The sequence below is a fragment of the Leucopleurus acutus genome (assembly GCF_964270905.1).
Source record: "Leucopleurus acutus genome assembly, chromosome: 2".
NCBI classification, from domain to species: Eukaryota; Metazoa; Chordata; class Mammalia; order Artiodactyla; family Delphinidae; genus Leucopleurus; species Leucopleurus acutus.
This window is the reverse complement of record NC_139143.1, coordinates 22,329,881-22,357,043: the sequence shown is the minus strand read 5'-3', so window position 1 is coordinate 22,357,043 and position 27,163 is coordinate 22,329,881. Positions and strand designations below refer to the sequence as shown.

At 37.1% G+C, this 27,163-nt stretch overlaps 1 protein-coding gene across 2 annotated transcripts in view; it reads left to right on the top strand.

Moving 5' to 3' along the window:
- The window catches only part of WDR26 (WD repeat domain 26), a 43,293-nt gene extending 22,273 nt beyond the window's left edge, over window positions 1-21,020 (top strand). For both annotated transcript variants that reach the window (XM_082832388.1, XM_082832387.1), the window contains exons 8-14: window positions 1,724-1,864; window positions 5,887-6,006; window positions 8,171-8,316; window positions 8,627-8,705; window positions 8,973-9,102; window positions 13,380-13,565; window positions 16,247-21,020. In XM_082832388.1, coding sequence (XP_082688514.1) covers window positions 1,724-1,864; window positions 5,887-6,006; window positions 8,171-8,316; window positions 8,627-8,705; window positions 8,973-9,102; window positions 13,380-13,565; window positions 16,247-16,272 — 828 coding nt within the window. In that variant the 3' untranslated portion in view covers window positions 16,273-21,020. The remainder of the gene's footprint in view (window positions 1-1,723; window positions 1,865-5,886; window positions 6,007-8,170; window positions 8,317-8,626; window positions 8,706-8,972; window positions 9,103-13,379; window positions 13,566-16,246) is intronic.
- Window positions 21,021-27,163: the final 6,143 nt, after the last annotated feature.

Here is a 27,163-nt window from a genome sequence, read left to right as displayed (position 1 = left end):
CTGTGATCAAATACTCCATACCTATTGTCATCTTCCCGAAGAAGAATCAGAAGTAATTACATTGTGAACTGTTGAATTTTGTCAAACAAATTCCCAGTCTTGTTTTAGCAGGCTAGTTCCAGACCCATTTCTAACTGCTTGTGGGTCATCACCATTGGAATTTCCCCGAGGCTCAAAACTGGTCTCCATAACTCTTTAGTCTAGCCAAATTCCTGCTTCCTCTATTCACTGTCCGTATCCATCCTTATCCCCTAAAACAGAAATTTAGAGGTTGTCTTTGAACATTTCTTGTCTCATCCTGTCATGTCAGTTTTGCGTCCCATAGATATTTTGATCTGACCTCTTTCAGTCCCGACCATGTTAGTTTAGGGCCTCATTTTTTTGTCTTAACTAGATGGCTGCTGTGCTGGCTCATTAGGGGTGTCCTTATCCTGTGTCTCTTCGTTCTGATTCATCTTCCACACTGTTGTATGAGTTCTGTTCCTAAAACCAAGTATATTATATATTCCAAGCTTAAAAATCATAAGTGGCTCTTCACTCACAGGATAAAATTTAACCCTTTAGCCTAAAATAATGGTGTCAGGTTTTCCAGTCTTGTCACTTGCCACTTCAGTGTTTGCACTATATATAGTTCATCCTGTAAAGCTTCAGAGTCGGGCACCTCAGGTTCCCTGGTATCAACAAAGGCAAGTTTGTAACCTATCTGAACCTTCAGTTCCTTCCCTGAAATACAGGGGAGGAGAATTGGTTTAAATGAGATATTGTTTGTGGATAGTGCTATTACTGATCAGCACTAAATAAGTGATAGCTCTGCTGGTGGGAATGTAAAACGGTTCAAACACTTGGAAAACAGTTTGGCAGCTTCTCAAAATGTTTAGCACAGCGTTGGCATATGACCCAGCAATTCTACTCCTACATATAGACCCAAGAGAAATAAAGACAGGTCTGCACAAAAACTCATACATAGTTGTAGCAACATTATTCATAATAGCCAAAAAAAGAAACAGTCCAGATGTTGCAAAATACAGTGTAGTCATAAAATGGAATATTATTCAGCAACTAAAAGGCATAAAATACTGTTATATTCCACAACATGGATGAACCCTGAAAACATCATGCTAGGTGAAAGAAGCCAATTACAAAAGACTTAGATGTTGTATGATTTCATTTATATGGAATGTCCAGAACAGGCAAATCCATAGAGTAAGTCGGGTTGCCAGCGCTGGAGGGAGGGAGAATGGGGAATAACTGCTAATGAGTATGGGGGTTCTTTTTGGGGTGATGAAAATGGTCTCAAGTTAGATAGTAGTGATGGTTGCACAATCTGTGAATATACTAAAAGCCACTGAATCATATACTTTAAAAAGGGTGAATTTTATGGTAAGTTATATCTCACTAAAACTGTCTTAAAAAGGAGGGGGTTAGCTTCTATTATACCTGTTTTCAGTTTCTTTGAAAGTCTCATAAGGACAAGGTCTGTGTCATCTTTATTTCCATCTAGCATACAATGCCCTTGTGTGTAGTAGACGCTTAACAGATACTGCAGCAAGAACGAGTCTTTATGAAGCAAGCTGTTAGAGCTTCAGTTGGGGGGGAAATTGGTGAAATCTGTGGAAATGTCTTCAGATTTAAATTATATTATCAAAGTTCATCTTCGCAGCTATTTAAGTTCTTGGGACTTTAGGAATTGGAGTTAACTAAGTTGTCTTGTTTTCCCTCCTAGGATACACACCTGCTAAAACTGCTTAAAACTTTAGAAGGACATGCTTACGGTGTTTCTTATATTGCATGGAGTCCAGATGACAACTATCTTGTTGCTTGTGGCCCTGATGACTGCTCTGAGCTTTGGCTTTGGAATGTACAAGTGAGCAGATTTCATCCTTGGTTTAGTCTTTAAAGTATAGTCATACTGCATGTATTCATTATAACTTTATTCATGATCTGTAGACCTAAATTACCATGAATGTATCTCTTGTAAAAGATAATTCGTCAAATGGAACCCAGGTGTCCAGATTTATACTAAATTTAAATATTATGTTGAGCATAGTAGCATTTTTGAAAGAATGATCAGCAGGTATTTTTAGGGATGTTGTACTTCGTAGTGTATAATTTGTACTATTTACTGTAGTACTTTGTACCTCAAAAAAGACTTTACAGTTGTTTTACAGTTGCACAGTGGTACACGAAACTTACCTTTCAAGTGTGAAAATATTGACATTATACCAAATTTTCCATTCTGATGGCAATTGCACCATCTCCTTGCCTATATTTAATGTTCCAATCTCGTTTAGTAAATTTAAATTATGTTTTCAGTACTTATTATTAAGGGTTTTATTACGGTTTCTAAATGAAAACTTGAACATTTTATCTAGGGTCCCATCCCATTAGAAAAACTCAGCACTGAGTTCACTCCATTATCTACAGACTCTATTTGGAAACCTTGTAGTTATCATTTAAAATTATTTTTGGGCTTCCCTGGTGGCGCAGTGGTTGAGAGTCCGCCTGCCGATGTGAGGGACACGGGTTCGTGCCCCGGTATGGGAAGATCCCACATGCTGGAGCGGCTGGGCCCATGAGCCATGGCCGCTGAGCCTGCACATACGGAGCCTGTGCTCCGCAACGGGAGAGGCTACAACAGTGAGAGGCCCGTGTACCGCAAAAAAAATATACATATATATAATGTGTATATATATATATATATATATATATATACACATAATTATTTTTTAAACTTCTATAAGGTGACTGGTTAGGTGATTTTGCGGGAGGGGGTGGTTGTTTTGGGTTTTTTTTTTTTTTTAATAATGTTTCTTTTCTTTTTTTTGTTTTTTTTTTGCCGTGCTGCGCGGCATGCGGGATCTTAGTTCCCCGACCAGGGATCGAACCCCTGTCCCCTGCAGTGGAAGCACTGAATCTTAACCACTGGACCACCAGGGAAGTCCCGTTCTTTGGTTTTTTAACCTCTAGGCAGGTGAATAGTTCAGGCTCTGGGTTTGAGTGTAGAAGTGTAAGTTGAAAGGATGTGGTTTTGAGTTTGAGGACCTATAAGTAAGTTGATTTTTACCAAGAGAGTGAAGCTAGAGCTCCATAGAAATGACTCATACAATAAGATGGTATAGAGGACAGATGAATACTAAGATGTACCTGAAGATGATGTGCTATAAATCTAATTCTACAGTAAGATTTCTGTTTCAACCCAGCTTTTTATTAAGAAAATTTCCAAACACTGAGAAAGGTTGAAAGATGAGTACAGTGATGACAGTGATGACCTGTATTCCGGCCACCCTAGATTCAACAGATGTTACTAACATTTTGTCACATATGTGTGTACATACCTACATGCATGCATACAAATGTACGTGCTTTTTTATATATATATATATATATATATATATATATATATATATATATATCTCCATACCCAAAACATCTGGAAGTAAATTAAGATGATATTTTACTCCTTAATACTTAAGCACGTATCTCCTAAAAAATAACATTCTCCTACATAATCAAATGCCATTATCTTATCTAAGAACATTAACTTTAATTCTCTCATGTCTAATATTCATTTCATAATTAAAAAATCCTCAGTTGTCCCCAAAATGTCTTTATGCCATTTTTATCAAACTGGTGTTGAATCAGTGTTGTATTTCTGATTGGGCTCGGGGGGTGGCAAAGCACAGAATAGATTGGATGGCTTCTCAATGAAACAGGCTTGAACTGAATCTGACCTAAAAGACAATTTTTTTTTCCATTAAAGTTGTTTTTCCCCCCTCAAAGGGAGGAGAGGTACATAGTCATAATCCTATAATAGAGACTCAATTTATAGTGCCTGTGTAGTCTTCCTTTGAGTCAATTTTGAATTTCTGGACAGTTCAACTATGTTCTAGCTTAACTGTTTTACTGTGCATTACGTTACATAGACTTGTTCTAAAAGAGTGGTTCTTTTAAGTCAGTTTTCAAATTGCTCCTTTGTGTTTTTAGGTAGATTCCTAATTACAGGTTTCCCATGCTACTTGAAAAGTAGAGTATTCCTGTGGAATGTTTCATAAGCTGAAATGGCGTAAAGCAGCGGTCCCCAACCTTTTTGGCACCAGGGACCGATTTCGTGGAAGACAGTTTTTCCACGGACAGGGTGGGGGGGGGGTGTGGCGGGTAGGGGAAGGGGATGGTTCAGGCGCTAACGCTAGCGATGGGGAGCGGCAGATGAAGCTTCCCTCGCTCGCCCGCCGCTCACCTCCTGCTGTGCGACCCAGTTCCTAACAGGCCAGGGACCGGTACTTGTGCGCAGCCCGGGGGTTGGGAACCCCTGGCGTAAAGTGAAGAAGCAGTTACCTTAGGACACATCTTACTAATGGATGCACAAAAGAAATCAAGATAAAGCACAGATGCTCACATAGTTCAAAGCCATGGCAGCTTGATGCTGAGATGCTGAGCACAGTTCCTGGGAAGGAGCTTAGCGATGCCACTCTCACTCTTCAGGGTGTGTGCTGCCTCTGTGACAATTCATTGCAAAACACTGAACACTACTTTCCCTTTTCACGGACTTTTTTTGTAAAAGCAAAAATCCTCTTCAGATGTCTTTTGGTTAGCAAAAACAGGTACTAATGTAGGTCTTTGTGAAAGCCACTTGGCGGAAAGTGAACTTTTGAAAAGCAGGGGATACCTGTAATGGCCTCATACACTCATGGTCCTGAGCATAACAGAGAAAAAGACCATTTCTGCCTTCAGAACTTAGTGTATTAACACATTTGTGAATAGAAAATGCTGAGGATTTAGCTGTTTCATGTGTATTCGTGTTTCTAAACTTTTATTTTTTACCTGTTTATATCGAGCAACCCAAAAAAACAGTGACTTGAGAGCAATAAACAATATGGGAGAAGGATTTAAGATTGCCGAATTTTTTTTTTCTTTTTCAGTGTAAGGAAGACATTCTGGTTTTTGTGCCCTCTTTGCTTTTATTACTTGGCCCCATTTCCTGATCATGCACTTTTTTTTTTTTTTTTTACTTTTGATTACCCATTTCTCACAGGAAAATTATGCCCATGTACTTTTTATTATACCAAGGGCAGCTATTATCTCTCAGATCCTGTTTCTAATCCATGAACAAAATGGAATCAAGACTAAATTAAATGGTATGTGTCTACCTTCTAAGTTGGATAACTTAGAAAAAATAACAGGAGGATATCTGAGGGTTGTAATCAACTAAATAGTCTTGATTAGTTGGGAATGCTTTAAAATGACTGTGCTAAACAGTACAAAAGTTCTTCATTCTTTTCTGTTACTTTTAATTGAAATAAAGTTATATATCAGAAAAATAATTTTTGTTTTTCTCTCCCCATTTTTCCTACTACATTTTGAGCATCTTGAATATGAAGTTTAACATAATTTAGATTGCCTACAGTCTTGGCCTAGTTTAAGGGCATAGTTTTTCTGCTTATTAATCGTGTTCTTAAGGAGTTGCTAATTGCATGAACTGTAATTTTAGAATAAAATTTATAAAGAACTATGAACTAAGGAGAAGTGGAAACTCAGAAGGAATAGGTATGTAGTACTGGGCATTTCATTATCTTACTTGGGAAAAATTACATGTTTTAATTTATGAATGTAATTGATTTAAGACAAGAGTTCTATTGGCGTTTATCTCATCTCTTCTTTGGATCACATACGCCAGGCTTTGTTTGACTCCTGAGTTTTCCTTCAAGTCCTTAATTTCTCTTCTGAGTGCTATAGTCTCTTTCTATGAGGGCAATTTAAACAGTTTATTTCTCTAATTAGAAGTATTAAACTAACCAGATATCCCAGTTACTATCTTTTTTTTTTCTTTGTACATTTCCTTTAGAAGAGTATCTTGAAGATCTCATCCACAGTTTTATTTCTTTGTAGACGGGAGAGCTAAGGACAAAAATGAGCCAGTCTCATGAAGACAGTTTAACAAGTGTGGCTTGGAATCCAGATGGGAAACGCTTTGTGACTGGAGGTCAGCGTGGGCAGTTCTATCAGTGTGTGAGTATTTAGTGCCCTCTTTCAAATGTTTGCTTATTTAAAAGCAAACTTAGTTTTGTAAAAATAAAGAATTCATTTGACTTGATATCTTTTATAAAATATACTATATGAAGACCTACTTTGCCATCTTTCTAGAAAAGCACTGTCCAATAGAACTTTCTGTGGATTTTTTTTTAAACCATTTCAAGTGCTTATACAAAATATAGGCTTTGAATTTAGTAAAACATTAAAAAAAATTGTCCTACTAAACATTTTGTTCTTATAAATAAGTTCCTAATGTATAGGGACAAAAAAGTTTAGTATTTAATTTCTTTGGGTTTTTTTAGCCCTTTGGAATTTTTTGTATCCAAAAAAAAAAGCTGAATTTCATGAGGAGACTGTCTTTAAATATTTGAGGAATAAAAGTGATGATGAGTGTTACCAGAAAACTTTGCGGTCTTGATTGGAGGTATCTTCTAATCATTACCTGCCCTGTTAATCTTGGAGTGTTGGGATAATAAAAATTAATAGGTAAAAAGTCTTATGACAAGGTAGATTGTGATACAAATCCCGTGTCATCACTCTTTATCTAGATTCCACATCTCATATCACTACCTAGCGTGGTTCTAGTAGGCCCGTCTAGATAAAATAAGATAATAAATCCCATCAAATCATTCAATGTAGGTCATTTATCATAAAGACTTTTATGTAGCCACTACAAATTATCAATTTCACTAAGCTGGCTGCTAGACTCGTGGAACCTAGTGTCATATTCTCTCAGCATGGTTGTAAGCCATTTCTTTCTTTTTTTGTTTGTTTTTTTTCCAGTTGTCCCAACACTCTTTATTGATATACCCATGATTTTCCAATTCTTTTTTTTTTAATTTATTTATTTATTTTATTTTTGGCTGTGTTGTGTCTTCGTTTCTGTGCGAGGGCTTTCTCTAGTTGCGGCGAGTGGGGGCCACTTCATCGCGGTGCGCGGGCCTCTCACTGTCACGGCCTCTCTTGTCGCGGAGAACAGGCTCCAGATGCACAGGCTAAGTAGTTGTGGCTCACGGGCCTAGTTGCTCCGCGGCATGTAGGATCTTCCCAGACCAGGGCTCGAACCCGTGTCCCCTGCATAGGCAGGCAGATTCTCAACCACTGCGCCACTAGGGAAGCCCCTAATTCTTTTAAAAAGTTATTTCAAGTGGTCAATACCATTGTTATATACTAATTTAGCATTTTATTTCTGGACTTTCTCTCCATGGGCTAATACTTTACTGCATTGATTGATTGATCTAATTGACATATAACATTATATTAGTTTCAAGTGTACAACATAATGATTCAGTATTTGTGTGTATTACAAAATGATTACCACAATAAGTCTAGTTAACATCCATCACCATACATAGTTACAAGAATTTTTTTTTGTTATGATGAGGATTTTTAAGATTTACTTTTAGCAACTTTCACATATGCAATACAGTATTATTAACTATAGTCACCATGCTGTACATTTTAGCATTTAAGCCATTAGTTCTTAATTCCCTGTGTTCAAGACGCATATATGTTTCTGCTGACTTTGCCATCCCATACATTGTTTAAACCTTCATGATACAGGACTTTGGTAGTTCCCTAATCTGTAAAATGGGAATGGGAATGCCTCTCAGAGCTCTGAATGTTCAATAAGATAATGATCCTAAGAGCTTTGCTCAGCATGTTACAGACTTGGTGACTTTTTAAAAAATGTCGTAACAGATTCCTAAGTTCTATAAAGTTATAATTAATGTTTTAGTAATTGTTTTCCATATCATAACTTGTGAATATTACAGGACAAGTCCCAGTATAGTGAATTTTAAAGGAATGTTTGAATTCTTTTCCAAAAGTTGTGAGACCTTAAAACTTAAGGATTCTTTCTTTCTTTGTATTTATTGTACTTATCTGTGCATGGTAGGTTATTGAAGGGAAGATAGATTTACTAAGATTCTCCCCCTCCCCCTTAGGTATTGTAATGAAATTTGACCTATATTCAAATTCTGATGATTAAAAACACTTATGGAACAATTAGGTTGAGATCAGTCTCAGGAAAAGACAAACATTACAAAAAGATATGCTAAGAGATTCTTTTGTTTTTGTTTGCTTTCTGAGTGCTGTTAAATAATGGTGTTAAATAAATTAATAGTAATTTTCTCCTCAGGATTTAGACGGTAATCTTCTTGACTCCTGGGAAGGGGTGAGAGTGCAATGCCTTTGGTGCTTGAGTGACGGGAAGACTGTTTTGGCATCAGATACACACCAGCGAATTCGGGGATATAACTTCGAGGACCTTACAGATAGGAACATGTAACTATATTTTGTATCCATTAAACAACAGTTATCTGATTTATGTTAAAATAAAAGTGTAGTGGAACTTACTTCTTCAGAAAAAGTTTTTATTATGGTTTTGGTTTTCGTTTGATTGGTAATTTGGGTGGATAGTCAGGTGGTGCTTAGTAATTATTAACTCAGAATCTTTTTATTGATTGAAATATAGTATATAATAGCGAATACAGACAAAATTTGTGATACTTAAGCTAGAACATTTTGTATTTTGATAATTTGAATGTGTTGATTCTTAGTATGTTTCTTTTGACAAATTATTTTTTGGTTACAGAGTACAAGAAGATCATCCCATTATGTCTTTTACTATTTCAAAGAACGGCCGATTAGCTTTGTTAAATGTAGCAACTCAGGTGAGTTTATTAGCATAATTCTCAGAAAAATTTAGCTTAAAGTTTATTGTGATTTTTAGTATATATAAACAAGTATTTCTGTGAATTCTTAAATTTCAAATGTGTTTGATCCTTAAGTTTGTAGAGTCAACTCGAAATTTTTCAGTTGGTATTTCGCATAAATAGAAAATGAAAATGTTCATCAGGCAAAGGGATAGTCACAGGTAACTTTTTAAAATTGTTTTGAGTTGAGTTAGAATAAATACCTGAATTCTCTTTTGCTTACAGGGAGTTCATTTATGGGACTTGCAAGACAGAGTTTTAGTAAGAAAGTATCAAGGTGTTACACAAGGGTTTTATACAATTCATTCATGTTTTGGAGGCCATAATGAAGACTTCATCGCTAGTGGCAGTGAAGGTAAATTGTGTCTCTGTTGGTTCACATATATTGATGGACTGAAAGTTCTATAATTCTCTCAACTTGTGAACATAGTCATGTCTCCAAACAAATTCAAGATGTTAAATCAAAAATTGTATGAGCTGTTTATCCAGTGCACTGTTAATTTCCTTTTCTTGGAATGATTTGAGTCCTCTTATTGTCACAAATTAATAGTGCCTATTTTGGCTTATGTGGAGGTGTGTTTAGTGCATGTGGGAAATCAAGATTTAGTTAAATCTTTATTCTCTCGTATGTTGACTTTTTTTTAATAGATTTATTTTATTTATTTTTTTTTGGCGTTGGGTCTTTGTTGCTGCGCACGGGCTTTCTGTAGTCGCAGCTAGTGGGGACTCCTCTTCATTGCGGGGTGTGGGCTTCTCGTTGTGTTGGCTTCTCTTGTTGAGGAGCATGGGCTCTAGGCGTGTGGGCTCAGTAGTTGTGGCGCATGGGCTTAGTTGCTCCGTGGCATGTGGGATCTTACCGGACCAGGGCTCGAACCCGTGTCCCCTGCATAGGCAGGTGGATTCTTTTTTTTTTTTTTTTTTGCGGTACGCGGGCCTCTCACTGTTGTGGCCTCTCCCGTTGTGGAGCACAGGCTCCGGACGCGCAGGCTCAGCGGCCATGGCTCACGGGCCCTGCCGCTCCGCGGCATGTGGGATCCTCCCTGACCAGGGCACGAACCCGCATCCCCTACATTGGCAGGCGGACTCTCAACCACTGCGCCACCAGGGAAGCCCGGCAGGCGGATTCTTAACCACTGCGCCACCAGGGAAGCCCCACTATTTTTTCATGAGACTGATGGTTTTCAGATGTTAGTAGGTAGTATCTTAAAAATCAAGGTTAATTGTTTTACCTGATCTTGGACAAAATTGACTATAGTTAGATCTTCAGTGTTTCTTTAGTGACCAAAGAAAATAATTTAGGATTCTTATGGTCTCAGAGAAGCTGAAATTACAGAATTGTGTCTACTACCTTTTTGAATAAACTTCTCTGGTCTAATAACATCGGTATTTCAGGCAGGCATGTGCCTAAACTAGTCAGTCTGATTTAAAATAGAAATTGTTTAAAATATGCAAGCACAAGTAAGTGAGGCAGTATTAAAAGTTGGTGTACGTTTTAAGGTGATGAAACATAAATAATGGCAAATTATTGAAAATTTTCATTCAACACATTTTCTTGAGTACCCACTATACTGTTCTAGTACTGTAGCAGCAAATTATTTAAGTCATTTTTTTAAAAACTGAATCTCGTTTTCCAAGGTAGACCAAGGAACTGGATTATGTTGGTAAACACCTGGTAATGTTCAATTACTGTGTAAGATGTTTCTGTTACCCATTTCTTGACAAAAAACTGATCTCAGTAGCTAAGAGGATCACAAAATGACACATGAGTTTTTCCTTTGTGTATAAGATATTTAAGGATTAAGACAAAGAGACATTTAGGGATTTAGATTTTAACATGAAGCATGTGAATTTATCTATTCTTTCTTTTCCCCCAAAAAAAATCAGTCAGATAAGATTGAGAAAAGAGAAGAGTGGTTTACTAGGTAACAATTGGGAGTTCACTTCTTTCCCATCAAAAAATCTTTTTTTATCTGTTAGTTTAATCATGTTATTTTTTTCTAGGTTCTCTATTGGCTTCTAATTTGATATGATCTAAACATATTAATAAGCCTTTTACCTGCTTTTTAGCTCTTCCTACTCAAAGATCTCTTTCCCCTTGCTCTATTTAATCCTGCTCCTGGGGGGTTTTTTTGCCTCTTAATTATGCCTCACAATCCCCTATAGCTCTTTCTAAAAATAATATGTAGCCTAGAAGTGCTTTAAAAATATGTGTTGCTACCATTATCCCTAGTGATGCCAATCTTTTTTTTTTTTTTGCGGTACGCGGGCCTCTCCCGTTGCGGAGCACAGGCTCCGGACGCGCGGGTTCAGCGGCCATGGCTCACAGGCCCAGCCGCTCCGCGGCATGTGGGATCTTCCCAGACCGGGGCACGAACCCACGTCCCCTGCATCGGCAGGTGGACTCTCAACCACTGCGCCACCAGGGAAGCCCCAATCTTTTTTTTTTTTTTAAGACCAAACTAACTTTAGAATTAAGCCTGATGAATAATGTAATTAAGCCACACATTATATTCTGCTTAGGGATAAAATGAAACATAACTATGATGGAAAGAGATTAGCATTCTCATGATTCAGGTGGTTTAGAATGGTTCTAAAAGTGTTTTCAACACCAAGTGGATATAGCAACTATATTATCTCCCAAGATGACCACAGTAATCCATTTGTCATTTATTGTCAGAAATATATTCCAAGAACCTTCCAAATCCCCAAATATATGAATGTCAGTATAAAATAGAGCAATTAGGAAACCTTTCCCCCTTAAAGTTATGCCATTACTCCAGCCTTTTCATTGTGCTGGAAATATATAGAAAAACTTATGTTTTACCTCTGCATAGGCACTGGATTCCCTAAACTGGTACAGTAAGCAGAGCTTGATCATAAAGCCTGTCATTCTGACCTTGACTACATCAAATCTTAATTTTTGCTGACTGTTCAGCAAATATCCTCCTCGGGTATGTGTTCGCAAATCCAAATGTAGGCAGATTTCAGTTGCATTCACACTTTTCAAGCCTGTAATCTTTCTTTGTGGACTTGCTCTGTCCAAGGGGAAACATAGCTAGTCTGGGCTTTTTTTTTTTTTTCCTTTTGCTAATTTTATTTTATTGAAAGAAAATTATTTTCAGAAATGATTGAAGAATAAGTACCCTCTAGGAAAGATAAATTCAGTACTTCAGTGAGTGCCTTTTAGCTTTTGCTTCACATACTCAAAAAAATGTTCAGAAACAGTTCCAACTTTTTATCTTTGTAAGTTGAAACCAGGGCATGGTTTTTTTTTTTTTAACCACAAGTTTATTACCTTTTCACCACTCTGAAGTTTCCTCAGTTGGCAGCACATCCACTGAAAGTTCCCACATTGATCTCATAGTTGATTGACAGATCTTCAGATAGGACACTTTTCTGATTTACCCTGGGATTCTGCCTTCTGCTGAAAAGCCATCACTTCTATTTCGTTAACTCTTTGTGGTAGTACATGGTGTTTACTACGTGCTAGACTCTGTTCAAAACACTTTTTCGTGTACAGACTTACTTTATCCTCATAACATGATGAGGTAAGTACAGATCCCCGTTTACAGAGGAGTTGCAAAGAGTGGGTAATGTGCCCAAAGTTACACGGCTGGTCCGTGATACAGGGAGCGTGTGGACTGGGTAGTCTGACTCTACAGCCTGTACTGTGAACTTCTACTCTGTACTAGTCCGTTGTTTTGTTTTGCTTTGTTTGTTTTTGAAGATTATTTTATCACAAAGTTGTCAGGGTTTTTGTTTTTTATGGTCACTTCATGAGATTACAAATAGACTACTACGAAGTCATATTATTATGCTGTCTAGCCTCACAAGTAAACTCTTGAGCAGGGCCTCCTGGATTTCAACCCCAGTTTCACCATTTACTGGCTGTTAACCATGAGCAGATTGCTTCTTCAGTCGCCATCCATAAAAGGGATAAGCATAGTGCCCACCTCATGATGATGGTGAAGATTAAATAATACACTTAAGGGCTTCCCTGGTGGCACAGTGGTTGAGAGTCCGCCTGCCGATGCAGGGGACACAGGTTCGTGCCCCGGTCCAGGAAGATTCCACATGCCGTGGAGCAGCTGGGCCCGTGAGCCATGGCCACTGAGCCTGTGCGTCCAGAGCCTGCACTCCGCAACGGGAGAGGCCACAACAGTAAGAGGCCCGCGTACCACAAAAAAAAATAATAATTAAAAAATAATAATAATAATATACTTAGTACATTATAAGCACTCAGTATTTAGCTATCGTAATTGCTATATTTGAATTTGGATACATTGCTTTTCTATCACCTCTCATTTCCATAGAATCTGTCTCTATCCTAGATTTGTTTATATTCAAAGATCTTGACTGTGATTATATATTATGTATTACAGGATATTACAGATAGATTTTGTGGTGACTTGCAAGCTAGTCAGTCATCAGTAACAGGGAAAAAAATGTGTATTTTATTAAAATGGCTTTTTTCAAAAGGTAGTTTGTTAAATTATTCACATTGTTTTTGTTGTCCTTTCAAGTTCTAATAAGTTATACGTTCTGTGTGTAATGAGCAGTAAATTTAAAATCAGTTGGTTTTGTTAATATGTAACAACTCCTTGACTTTTCTCTGAATTACTGTTTATTCAGATCACAAGGTTTACATCTGGCACAAACGTAGTGAACTGCCAATCGCGGAGCTGACAGGGCACACACGCACCGTAAACTGTGTGAGCTGGAACCCACAGATCCCATCTATGATGGCCAGCGCCTCAGATGACGGCACCGTTAGAATATGGGGACCAGCGCCTTTTATAGACCACCAGAATATTGAAGGTAACTATCATACAGTATCCCTGTGTTTTCTCCAGATGAAACGTTGCCCTGCTTATCATAAAGTTGTAGCATTTTTAAGCGGTACTTTATTAAAAGTGTAGGATACAATCAATTTTTTTCCCTCATTTAGAGATTGTACACTATATCTCACTCCGCAGAAGTTTAATTAATCTAAGACACAGCAGTATTTTGTTTGTTTGTTTTATCGGTGACACTGGGGAGAATAAGCTGCAATGTGCCACCTCATTTACATCCAGTTAGTATTGCCACTTTCAAAATTTTATTGAAAATCTTGCTTCATCAAGCAAGAAGTATTTTATACTTTCATACCCATGAAAACTAGCTAGTATATGAAATTTGAACTATTTGAACAACTTTAGAATGATCTTGATTATGGTTTTACCCTTAAAAATAAATATCTGTTAATACCAATAGAGAAAAAGAAGGGAACTAAAATTTATCATGTACCTATGTGCCAGGCAGCCTGCTAGGCCCTTTATATACACCGTCTTGCGTAACATCTTCATAGCCCTGTAAGAGAAGTAGAAGTGTTTTTATCCTCATTTCTGTGGATGTAAAAACTGAAGCATGGCAAGACTAGTTAACTTGTTGAGAGCTGCCAGGTCTTCAAATCTAGGTCTGAAAGGTTTTTTCCACTACTTCCAGATACTTGAAGAAAGCCCAAAGCCAAAAAGCTTAACAGTTAAGGACATAGCTTAATTGAGCAAGATATTGGTACTAGAGAGAGGAGATAACGAGAGCAAAAATATTTAGTTTGCTTAGAAAGAAGTAATTTACCTAGAAACAGATAAACAGATTTTTTTGTTCAGTTAAGTTATTCTTAGAGGAGGAGGGTTGTCAGGGTAGCATGTGTGGTTTAAAAGTGTATTTTCTGTGCTTTTGTCTTTGTGGTTCAAACTGTAAAAGACTTGACCAGATCTCACTGGTCGGTGAGGATGTACAGCCAAAGATGAGAGTAAAAAGCACGAAGAGCACACAGGTCAAAAAGCTTGAGAATTACTGTTCAGTTATTCAGAACCTTCAAGGACCTTTTTGTATTTGTACATCACTACATGACATTCTAACATTCCTCTGAAATCAGCTAAAACTAGAAATCTTGTTGATCTCCTGTTGTTCGTTGTTGTCCTTTTTTAGGTTTCAAGCCCCACTCTCTTAGATGTTTTAGAGATCTATAACTGAGATTATATGTGCTTTTCTAATTTTATTAGTCATTTTGGAAGTTATTTCTTCAAATAAACATTTGATTTGAAGAAGTAGGAAAACATTAGGTATATAGTAACAGATTTACCTTGTAAGTGGATTTATTTTAGACATACCTTTAAGGGTGTGTTTATGCTTCTACTGTGAAACAAAAGTTACACTGCTATTTGGTAGCTTAGCTATTGTGGATACTCATTATTGTGGGTGAGCCAAACTTGGCCCAGTTGTAAGCACTGGTTCTAATTCAGCAATTTTCAGTTGTGCTTTGCAACATAGGTATAGCCCTAAAATTTCATTTATACCTAAAATAGGAAAACAGCTTCTGTATAACTAGAAATTTGGGTAATGCCTTTTATGCAGGCATCTTCTGGGTTCTTTTTCCCACACTTGAAAACTTGTTTTTCTAATTAATACCTGTTTGGAATAGACGTTTTGGAAAAATATAGATGAGAAGCTAAGGAAATGACATTCAAAAATCATGATATCCTAAGATACTATAAGTCATTGAAGTAAAAATATTTCACTTAACTCAATTTCAAAAAAGAGAATTGCTGACCTTTTATTATAACAGTAAAGTTCCAAACTGCATTTTTTTTTTTTGAGGACTATAGATAGAATAGGATCAAGTACTAATAGAATAGTACTAAATAGAATAGGATCAAGTACTAATGCATGCTACAGCATGGATGAACTTTGAAAACAATATGCTAAGTGAAAGGAGCCAGACACAAAAGAGCACCTACGGTGGTTCCATTTACATGAAATGGTCCGGAAGAGGCTAATGCATAGAGAAAGTAGACTAGTCGTTGCTTAGGATGGGGGGGTGAGGGTTCGCTTACGACTGCTAATGGTGATGAAAATATTCTAAAATTGATTGTCATGATGGTTGTACAATCCTGTGAATATACTAACACCTATTGAATTGTCCACTTTAAATGGGTGCATTGTAGAGTGTGTGAATTTATATCGGTAGCTGTTGACACATTACCCCTCCCACACACACACAGAAGTGTAGGGTGATATTGCAGAATTTCAAACTGAGCCACTGAAAGGAGAATTAAATACATAGTTATGATGCACAGTTTATCTTGGACTGCCAGATCTTCTTTATTCTCTTCTATTGTAAACTACCATGAAGATTTTTCTATTCTGCATAAGTATTTCAAGGTTCATTTTTAAAGTATGAGATTCCAATATGATTATTCTCTTGGGTTCTCCAATTTTCAAAATAATCCTGAGTTTAGACTGTAATATATAGCCTAAGATGTGACGTGGACACAGTTCTAACGATAATGATGAAAGTATCAAGAATTTGCCTCGATGTGATTGTTTTCTAATGTTACGATATTTTGTAATGGCATGATGCTGATTTTAAAACTTTCTAACTGGTAACTTTTTTCTCCCCCTCCCCTCTTCTTCCTCTTTTCCCCCAATACACATTTCATCTTGTCTTCATTCAGAGGAATGCAGTAGCATGGATAGTTGATGGCGAATCTGGAGCAGACGACTTCTGTTTAACTTAAAATTAGTCGTATTTTAATGGCTTGGGATTTGGTGCAAACAAACATGATTGATAGCTGGACAGACATGCTCGTCATGAAAAAAGAACCATTTCTGAAGCCCGACTGGGGCCAAACATTTACACCTTGCTTCATAGTAACCAGTTGAGATGAAGCACGTCGTTAGAACGTTGTTGGACACCATGTTGAATTATCCCCCCATCGGTTGTGAAGAACTGTGCTACATTCAGGCTTACCCATTGAACTCAGTATATATAATTTTTTCCCTCCTGCCTTTTGTCGGGCAGGATCCATTCTTGTTGCTCTTCTGTGTAATGAAGTTTAAATGCTTGTTTGGAAAACTTTATTTAACAGTTTAGAAGGCTTGATAGAAAGAGTGCATTAGTCTGAAGAGTATACATTGGATAGGAAAGAATTTCCTTCTTTTGTTTCTCCAAATCTTTCCGCCTTATTTAGCTTGAGATCTTTGCAGCTTGGTTCATGGATTCTAGCCTTGCCCGTTGCGCAGTATATACTGATCCAGATGATAAACCAGTGAACTATGTCAAAAGCACTCTCAATATTACATTTGACAAAAAGTTTTGTACTTTTCACATGGCTTGTTGCCCCGTAAAAGGGTTAACAGCACAATTTTTTAAAAATAAATTAAGAAGTATTTATAGGATTAAAGTGACTTCATTTGTATACATTTGGAATCTAAACCAGCTTAAAAAGAGTTTCCTCTATGACTTAGATATGCAGTATAAACTGATGCTCTTCTGGAATACCACATGAGACATGGTCAGAAACAGTGCTTGGAAGGACATCACACAGGAAGTTCAGAGTAGCGCTTTGAAGATTTTCCCCCTTTTGTTTTATTCCTGAAGGAACATCAGTACCTGATCGTCAAGAAATTCAAGATTCATAACGAGAATTTTAAATTTATACCAACATGAGAGATCAGTAGTCAGTCCAGGTTTTCAGCAAAGCTTGTTCCAAGTTGTTCTCAACTTGGGGAATCATTTTGGTGTGATCTAGCAAGAGAGTAGAAGTCAGCAGATATAACCACTTTGGAAATTCATAGTATAACTGAGCTTGTTAGAAGAATTCAGCAGGTTACAGACATACTTAAACTGGGTTTAAAACCTAGGAGTCATTTCTCTAATTGCCCTTAATATTTTGACATATAGGGATACGTAAATTTAAAGAATATTTCTTCTCAGATTTTCAGATATTGCCATACTGAACCTCATTCTAAACTGGTGCTGTGGATAGTCTCCCTCTCCCCTCCCCTTTTAGTTTAAGGAAGGGTTTCCTTCATGGAAAAGCACTTTTAATTTTGAGAATTTCACGTTTAAAATAAGCCAAAAGCCTGATGTTCACGTTGTGCTTTTAAACCCCGTAACAGCTGAGTACAACATACTTAGTCTCCTTGGAAATTCCCTCCCCTCTTTAGTAGAGGATATAAATATGGTGACCATAGCTGTTACGTTGGGAAGAGGAGTGGGAATACCCCCAAAATAAGATTCTGGTGAAGAAAAAGTCTTACACTGTTCCCTTTCGGCCCAGCCAAGTCTACAATATATTATTACCATGAGTAGACTCCTTCAGGATCCACAAAGAAGAGAAAGGCTTGGATGTTAGGAGTTCTTCCATCGGGGGATGGGTGGGTAGGGGAAGGGAGCAGGGAGAAATGGGTAAAGTCAGGGAAGGGGAGAAGAAAGAAAACACAATTGGCCTTAAAATAGCTCGGATTCTCCCAGAAAATGATAGATCGTGGTCAGCAGATTATTTTATCAAATTGGTAATGTAAAAGATTTCTTTAAGCTCCATTTTGCAGAGACCACCACTTAGAGAATCAAGAATTCCTGTTTTGATACTTCTAAGTTAAAATAACTATGTTACAGTTTATCTGGTACTTCATTTTTCGTAACTAAAATTACTTTTTACTTTAAGCTTGAATAAAATCTTCATTGGTAACTGTATATAATTAAGTGGCAACTTCTCTTTACCTCAGTACAGTTAAATCCATTCATATTTTAAGTGATTCATGTATACCCTGAAGCCATTAATACACCCCAATCTCTATGGTAACATCACTAACAAAATGTGGGCATAGAAACTCCACAGCTGTTTACAAATTTGGTTACAGTGTGCTATGGTACATGTGTAACATTCACGGAGATTTGTGCCCGTTCAGGGGCAATTTGGCGCTCAAGTCTACTATACTTCACCCAGCCACCCCTAGATCTGAGTTTTCAGAGTGCTTCTGAAGTACAGTTAAAAACACTTTAAAAAAGTGGAGTAAAAGAGAGGCACATTTTACAAGAACATAACTCCATTAAAACGGAGTAACAACTATGCAAAGGTTTCTATAGCAGCTAGGTGAGTTTGTGTTCCGAGTCTGTCTTAACTGGCAGCTCCCTATATATACTGGTACTTTACTGTGCCAATTTGCTGTAAACGTCTACTTCATGCATGTGCCATGCAGCGACTGTGCTAGAAAGGTAAAATAAATGAAGATACCTAGGATTTTATGGTACAAAGAACCCGATAGCAGGATGGTCTAACTCATAGCTCTTAACTGAAAACTTCTGACAGTGCTGTAGTCTCTATATAGGCTTGAGGTGAGAATATACAGAGTGAGAATACTACCAAGCCAGCTGCAAGATACTAACAAACGTATAAACTGAAAAGTACCAATACTTTTTGCACATAGATCAAAATAGAGTGGAGAATTTTGGCTCCAAAAATCAGGTTAGTAGGCTCATTTCCATGTGCTTAAAAATGTTTTTTTGTTCTTACTATTCATTGATTAAGGGCTAGAGCACGTATGAAATTAAATGTCTTTTTCCTCCAAATAACTGGTTATTAGTAGTACAGTGTTGGATTTGGGGATTCTTAAGACTGGTGTGTGGGTGGTGAATTAGAGTTGGGGAATTAGCTGGGAGGGATGACAAAGTTTCAGTTTGGGTTTTTGTATGTTATTAGTGTTCATTCTAGCTAGCTACATTTCTTTTGCTCTTATTGGCCAGGTAAATGTTATATTTAACCAGGTAAGTAGTTTAAACAGAGGAAATTTTTTTTGCAAATGCCCCTACACATTGGCCCATTTCAGTGGGTGGGAGAACAGAAAGGGATTACCTAACTTTAAAAATAAACTTAAGTAATTAAAATAACTTGGTAATTGAAAGGAAAAAAATCAGTTTTTATCAGTATTTTCTTAATTTGAAATCACACTAGTAGTAGTATGGTAATTTTTATGATTAGGAGTGTTCTCCCTCTGGAGTGGCATTTCATGACATTAATAGAAAACCCTTTTTTCCCCCACCCCTCCCCATCTTGAAATTTTCTTTTTTAGGATGTTGGTTCCTGCACACAAGAACTGACCCTATCACCTCTGCTCACAGTGGTAAATATAACGTACATCTCTTGAAAGGGAAATATCCATGTCAGTTTCTTTCACAGCAGAAGAATGGCTACTTTTGAATGGGGAGGAAAGAAGACATTTTTCTTAATATCCTTTTTGTCCCATCTCTGAAGTGTATAAATATCTTTATTTCGTTTTAATTTCTCATTTAGATTTTAGCAACTTCTCTTTCGGGGTTGTTCTCCAAAATACTACTTCCATTTCAAAAACCATATCGGATTTAATTTAAACCGCTAACTTTAAAAGAAGAGGTGAATCTGCATTTATACTTAAGACACTTTCTAAAAACAGGGTGAACTTAATCGAAAATTTTCAGTGTTGTTAAGCTATTGTTATAGTAGCTGCCCTATAGTTGCAAAAACAAAAACTATAAAAACCCATCCCTTATCTACTTAATCCAGATAGCCTGGATTTTATGAAACTAAGAGAATAAAAATGTGTGCGTGTGTGTGTTGTGTGTCTGTGTGAAAGAAATTACTTAATTCATAAAAAGTCCTGGAAACAGCTGTCCTGGGTTCTTGTCAGTTTCACTAAAAGTCTCGTGCACATGTGAAGTGCCCTCTCTGAATTGAAGGTTTGGTTAATACTGGTATATTTTTATAAGACTGAAATTGTGTCCCCATCTTTAACTTAAAACATTTTCATCATCAGGGTCAATGTGCTAAAAACTGAATCGGAACATTTTTAGGCACAGATGGAAAAAAATGTTATTGGCTCCTTGAAAATGTGTGTGTGTGGCGAGGGGAATAGATCCACAAAAGCATGTATGTACTTACAAACCAAGCTGTAGAGATCAAGAAAAGAACTTAAGTGTTGATCTCAAGATTTCTAAATTGTCAAGATTTACATGGCATTGTGGTGGAACTAGTTAAAACTTAGAGCTTTTGATATATAATAACTATTTGCTATGGACTGATTAAATGTTTCAAAGGATTGTGTTCTTAAATATTGGGGTTTTTTTTTTTTAACTGCCTCTCAGATTATATTTAGTAGTTTAAATTTCTTTGCTTTATTATTTCATTAAAGCATAAGAAACTTCAGGTCTCTGATATATTTATTTTCACTTGTTCTACTAATTATTTACAAAACACCCTTTGTTAACTCTTATTTTATAAATGTGTAGTACATTAAATGTCTTTAAATTTTTGTTCAATTGAATCTACATTAACTTTGATTTGCTTTCCTGGGATTTTTTTTTTTAATACACCTTTTCCATGTCAGTGCATAGCACTTAACCAATCGTTTGTATTCCCTTTCAATCCAATAAACAGAATGAATAATTAAGTAATTGTTGCTGTGTTAAATCTCCTAATAGGCATTAGCCTGAGTGTCTAACCAGTACTATTTTTACCTAAAACAATTGATTTGCTGAATTTGACATCCATAGATTTACCTGGAGTTTTTTAGTGGTGTCTAACAGAGCACTGCTTTGCCAGTTGAGATATCTGTTTTTTTAAAAGCTGTTGTGTGTAATCATGGATTAATTTAGAAAACTCTCAGGAACATTTGCATTTTTAAAGGAATCATAAGCCGCATGTTCAAAAACATTACTGCGTCTGAAATTATGCGTTTAGGCAGTGGATATGCTGACAAGGGGAGAAAATATATTTCCAGTTTGAAATTAAAATTTATTTCATAACAAATAAATATATAGTTATTTAAAGATATCCTTGGAGAAAGCATTCAATGTATACAAACCTATATAGTACATTTGTATTTATGAAAAGAAAAGAAAACCAATTGCCCATCAGGGTGAATTATTACAGAAGTAGGCTTTATGATTTTTACTACTAAGAGTGGTGGTCTGCACAGTAAAAGGAAGTGCAAATGTGAAAAATTAGTACTTGGCAGGCAATCAGTGGAGACTCAGGATAGCAGATCCAGTGATGAGGCAGAGAGGTAATGCTTCCACACTACTGCTTACCACCTTAAAGGTACGGTTTGCCACTTCCTCTGATCAACAGGCAAGAGAGAAGTTTTTTCTACTTGAAGTCTTTAAATACAGCTATACTTTGCAGACTTAGCTTAAAGTTTCATGCCAGATCCCAGCACCAGGTAAAGAAAATTTCCCAACCTTAATAAATCTTAAGAGAGTTGTATTTTAAAAACACAATTCAATTCCCTTTCATTTAAGCAAAAGAAAAGTTGATGGTCTTCAGTTACATCATTTCATGACTTCTACTTGAAATTTTTCCCAGAAAAACTTAAAACTGTTAAAGAACATTCAACAAACAAAATGACCCCATCATCCTATCACTACTTCCAAGAATCTTAGGTGTCTGCCATTGGTTTTGTGGCAGTGGGCTCTCCTCCCTCAAACCTGATGAGCGTGCGTAACATGGGCTTGCTGTATAGGAAACAGTACAATCACGTAATTAACAAAATGTTAAATCGGCATGTAATGTATAGCTAATGCTGGAAACGGAAGAACAAGAACAAATTTTCAGCAAGTTTTAATTTCCTTTTCTGATGCGAGGATTAGTGGCTTCTTTGGTCACTGTATTAAATTGATGCAACTGGAGTCCCTCATACACAATTTAAGACTTTTAACATCTTATTCAAGACATAATTAGCCATGGTGATAGGCCGTATCTAGAATTCAAATAAATGAATGTGCTAATGTTCTTCATTTAAGTTCTGTGTGGCTTTTTCCTCATTTTGAATATAATTTTAAAATGCAGCTACACATTGAATTGGGAGTTGTATACCAAATAGTTTCCAAATATTGAATAACTTTTCCCTCATTCCCAAATGGAAAAATACCAGTTTGTGGCCTATGAATTCAGAAAAGGGGTCTTGATTTTATTATCAATGAAAAACTTGTTCTAAAAGTTCTTTCACACTATGTATAAATGGGCTCTCTTTCCCGTTAATGGATTTGCATGAAAAAACTTTTCAGTTAAGATTTTTTCTTTCTCCCCTGTTAATGGGTTTGCATGAAAAAAACTTCAGTAACATTTTGTGTTCTTGTCCACAAAGAACTGATACTATTCAACTGGTTTGGTTTTAATTTCCTTTCTCTTTCTGTGCTTTCTCCTAGTGTTTGTATAAATAACTGGAGTGCTTATTGGGCACCAGGCGCCTTATATACATTATTTAAACTTCTATCTCTGTAAGCAAGTATTGCTCACTTTTTTTCAATGATAAACTCAGGCTTAAGGAGACTGAAATACAGTTAATAGATGATAGTACTGGGATTCAAACCCCTGTTTGATTCCAGAGCCTGTGCTTTTAACTCCTAAATCCAAGGGCACGTGAGACTCAACTGAAGGCTTTTTTAACTTTTAGATTTCGAAGCCACCTTCCAGATCACAAGTCAAATTTGTTAACACGTCAGGTAATTGTATGTTGTCAGCTGACACTGATCCACACTGGTGGGTTTTGAAAACCGTGGGACTACGCTATATTATTACTTCAGCAATGAGACCAAGAATCAAAAGCAGGAGCAAGAATGGTAATGAGAGGGACTAACCACAACGCACACACTATTTGGTCGTTGAGTAACACGAGTACAGAACAGGTATTCCTTTGGGCTAATATACTGGGTGCTTGCTTTAGGCCAGTCACTATGGATGAGCCACTCATTCCATTCTCATTTAATTCTCAAGGTACCTTCATGGGGCAAATACTCTAATTTCCATTTTACAAATGAGGGAAGTAGGCTTAAATAAATTAACTGGTATGAAGGAGCTGGGATTCTAAGCCAGGTGCCCCTGAGCTTATGCTATTAGCCACTGCACACATAAACCTCCCTTGGTCTGTAGATGGCCACTTACACCCTAGATTAAAAATTGACTGTTAAAAACTTGTCAAAGCTAGGTAAAACATTTAAGGGCACACTTCTTTACTGATTCTAGTTAACTGTGTAGTTCATAGAAGAAAATGACACTTGAAATTGTACAGATTTTTCTCCATACAATTAAAGCAATCAATAAAACAGACTCATGAAGTTTCATAGAAGATAGAAGCACAATAAATTTGAATGTCTTTAAATTGTTTTATAAAGTAGTGGGTTTGGATTTAAATATAAATCCTATCACTTGGTGTGTCACTTTAGACAAATTACTTATCTGTCAGAGATCCCTCATCTATGAAAGAAGCTAACAGTATCTTCTTACCAGACAGCTTGTGATGGGTGAGAATGCACATAGTAAAATCACAAACGATTTTTTTTTAAGAGTCTATGGCAGTCAGCAAAAGCCAGATACTGGAGGTTCTACACAACAAATGATTGCTATGTCCAGTGAAACAGTTTCTTCAACAAATTGCAAGGAAAATAATAGGGAATTTAGTAGATTAAGAGACTTAAGGACATTAACCAAATGAAATGTACAGATCTTTGCTGAATCCCAATGTGAACAAACCGACTGTAAACCTTGAGCCAATGGGGGAAATTGGAGCACCCGTTGTGTATTTAGTACTAAGTAATTACCAATTTATGTATGCTGCTGGGACTGTGTGTGTGTTTTAAGAACCCTTATCTTACAGAGATACGTGTAGAAATACTACATATGTACTGATGTCTGGTATTGGCTTCAAAATAGTGTGGGGGAGGGAAGGTAGTAGGTTACAGATAAAACAAGAATGCCCGTAAGTTTGATTATTGTAACTGGTAAAATAGAAGATTACCAACTGACACGGATTAGTCCTGTTATTGTCTTCTAAAAAGTTAGTATCTTTATACACAGCTACACCAGAAGCTAGCCTTGCCCTGCAGGTCACTCTGATACAGCAGATGCAGTGGCAGCCAAACTTGTTGCTTTTTAATTGAGCTGTCAAGTTCAACCCTCGCCTGCTTTGCATCCAACCTGTGAAATAGGCTGCTGATCAGATAAAGTGATAAGATCAGGCTCTACAACTTGATTCCACTCACATCCTCTCCTTCAGAGATTATCAATTTGAATGAACTGAGGTGTGAAAACAGACGAAGGATTCAAGCTCCTTCCTTGTTCAAGTGCCAGCCTCTTGCCCAAAGAATATATGGTACTTAGAATAGCAGACTGAAGATGAACCAAGTCCCCTGGATAAATAACAAAGTGGGGATTCTGACGAAGCACCGGGTGCTTAGAAGGGAACCAGGAATCAGAGAGATGGCTGGAGAGTGATAGTATAGCAGTGTGTAACTCCGCACCTTTACTAGTCCTCTCAACATCTACACACAAGGTGCTGCACTGGAGAACAGCAATTTCAGTATTTGTTCGACTGACTCACATTCTGACTATGCGCTAATGTTGAATGGGAACTAATACAGGTGAAACCAAGACTGTTCCATAACGGATGTAGCAAACCAAATACACAGCAGGGGAAGCCACGGTCAAACCTCCGAGCTCCCAGCTAGCTGATTCTGACCACTCACCCACCACCCACCCCTCAGCCAGCCTCAGAGGGAAGCCATTGAAAACAAAAACAGCTTTTATCAAGGAATTTATTCTAAAGAGCAACTTGAGCTCTTAGTGACCAATCCCTTTAACATCTATGTCCTGACGGTGATTATTACTGTGATTACTGCGGTTCACAATGCTAACCCTAAGGCTCTGAATGACCCTCAGTCCTTAGATTATATTTAGAGCAGAACAATTTGACTACTACCTTGTACAATTTTCACGGTAAGTATGGCTTAAAACCAAAAGGCTTCACTGACAAATGCTCAGATAGAACAGCCCATTCTTTGAACAGCCTTATTAACTGTAGTTTCACTACACCAAGAATATTTCCATCTTTGTTACACTACATTGCAAAATAGTATTTTTGGCTTAAAGTACACAAATTCAGGTGGCAGCAATCTAGATAATAGGCATAGAATTTCAAGACTTCCCTTCTCTATCTTGCTGCCTGTTTCCATGTATTAGAACAATTTTACTTACATGCAGGGGGTAATTAATTATACCTAGTACATACTTTTCATCACAATTACTTCTGACAAAATATTACTTGTGAGGAAAACTGACTTCACAAGCCTCCAGTACACCAAATACAGCGATTTCCTTTCCTAACCTAGCATGTCTTAGAACATTCCATAATGCGACTGCCTTGAAAACAGATGGTAGACTTTGATTATGTTGCTCCATTGCTTCTTACTTCCCTGATGTAAAGGACATTAGTTAGACTTCATGCTGAAAGAGCAACAGAACAACACAATCAGATTTATGTATTCATTCAACAATCATTTATTGTTTCCGTGTGCAAGGCATGGACTGCGTTAGGTGCCAGGAGCAATAGGAAAATGATACAAATATGAATAAGAGGATACTCTGCCCTCCAGGAGTGTACAGTCTAGTAGGAGAGATTAACTGCATACAAATAACCGTAACACCAGATAGAAAGTGGTAAGTGCCACAGAAGAAAAAGTTCCATGGGGAGCTTTCTTATCCCTCAAATTCAAAGTGAGCTCAGATGAGAGGAAGCAGATTTGGATTATTATTCCATTGTCATCTGTGTGGCATGAAAAGGTGGCTGTCAGGCTTTGATGAACCAAGCTGCACCTTAGATCTTTCTTCCTCGGCTCTCTCAGCTGAGTCCAGTGATTAGCAAGTGCACCTGCTAACCACTGAAGGGATGGAAGGAAAAGGTCAAAGGAAAATGACAGAATACACAGATAAAAATATTCTGCATCCAGGAGCATGCCATAGTAGTCTGCACTGGCTGGGCCCAGGGTACTACCTTCACAGATGGACAGGGATGAGAAGTGATAAGGGAGAGAACACTGGACTAGCCAGGAGGATTCCAGATGTCTAAGATGAAGTTAGACCAAATGATCTCTAAGGGTCTCTGCAACTCTCCAATCAGTTAAAAGCACAGAAGATTAATCTTCGGCATCTTAACCACAGCTTTTAAAGTCAGTGCTTTTTCCCTCTTTTCATAATTTGTAGAAGGGCCCCTAAAAAATCCAAACAAAAAACTAGAGTTACCCCCTTTCCTGCCTTTGATTACAGACAAGCAATACAAGAAAGGTGGTTTTGTTTTTAACCACGGTTAATGTTTCAGAAGTAAAGAGCTCCTGTCTTTCGTTATAAATGAGGCACCTTTCTGATCTGCTCAGCCTCACCAACAGACATGCCTGAAAGGTATGTAAACTGACAGCCAGATGCTCTCAACTACACAGGTTTCTATTTTGGTTACTAAGAATACTTGTATATTCCAGACCTTGTAATAACCTATAATGGAATATAATCTGAAAAAAATAATTGAATCACTATGCTGTACATCTGAAACTAACACAATATTGTGAAAATTTCAATTTTTTAAAAAAAGAAGAATGAGAAGATAAAACATTTTGGTCAACAGTCCTCCACCACCTTTGAGCTTCCTGAAGTAGCTTGTTTATCTCTCAGTTCTAAGGATTTAAGTTCTCCAACAGTTTCATTGCTTTCAAAGCTTGAGCAGAACATTTAGAGGCACTGGAAGTTAGGGATAAAGTCAGAGTTAAGTGACTGTTTTTCTTTTTTTAA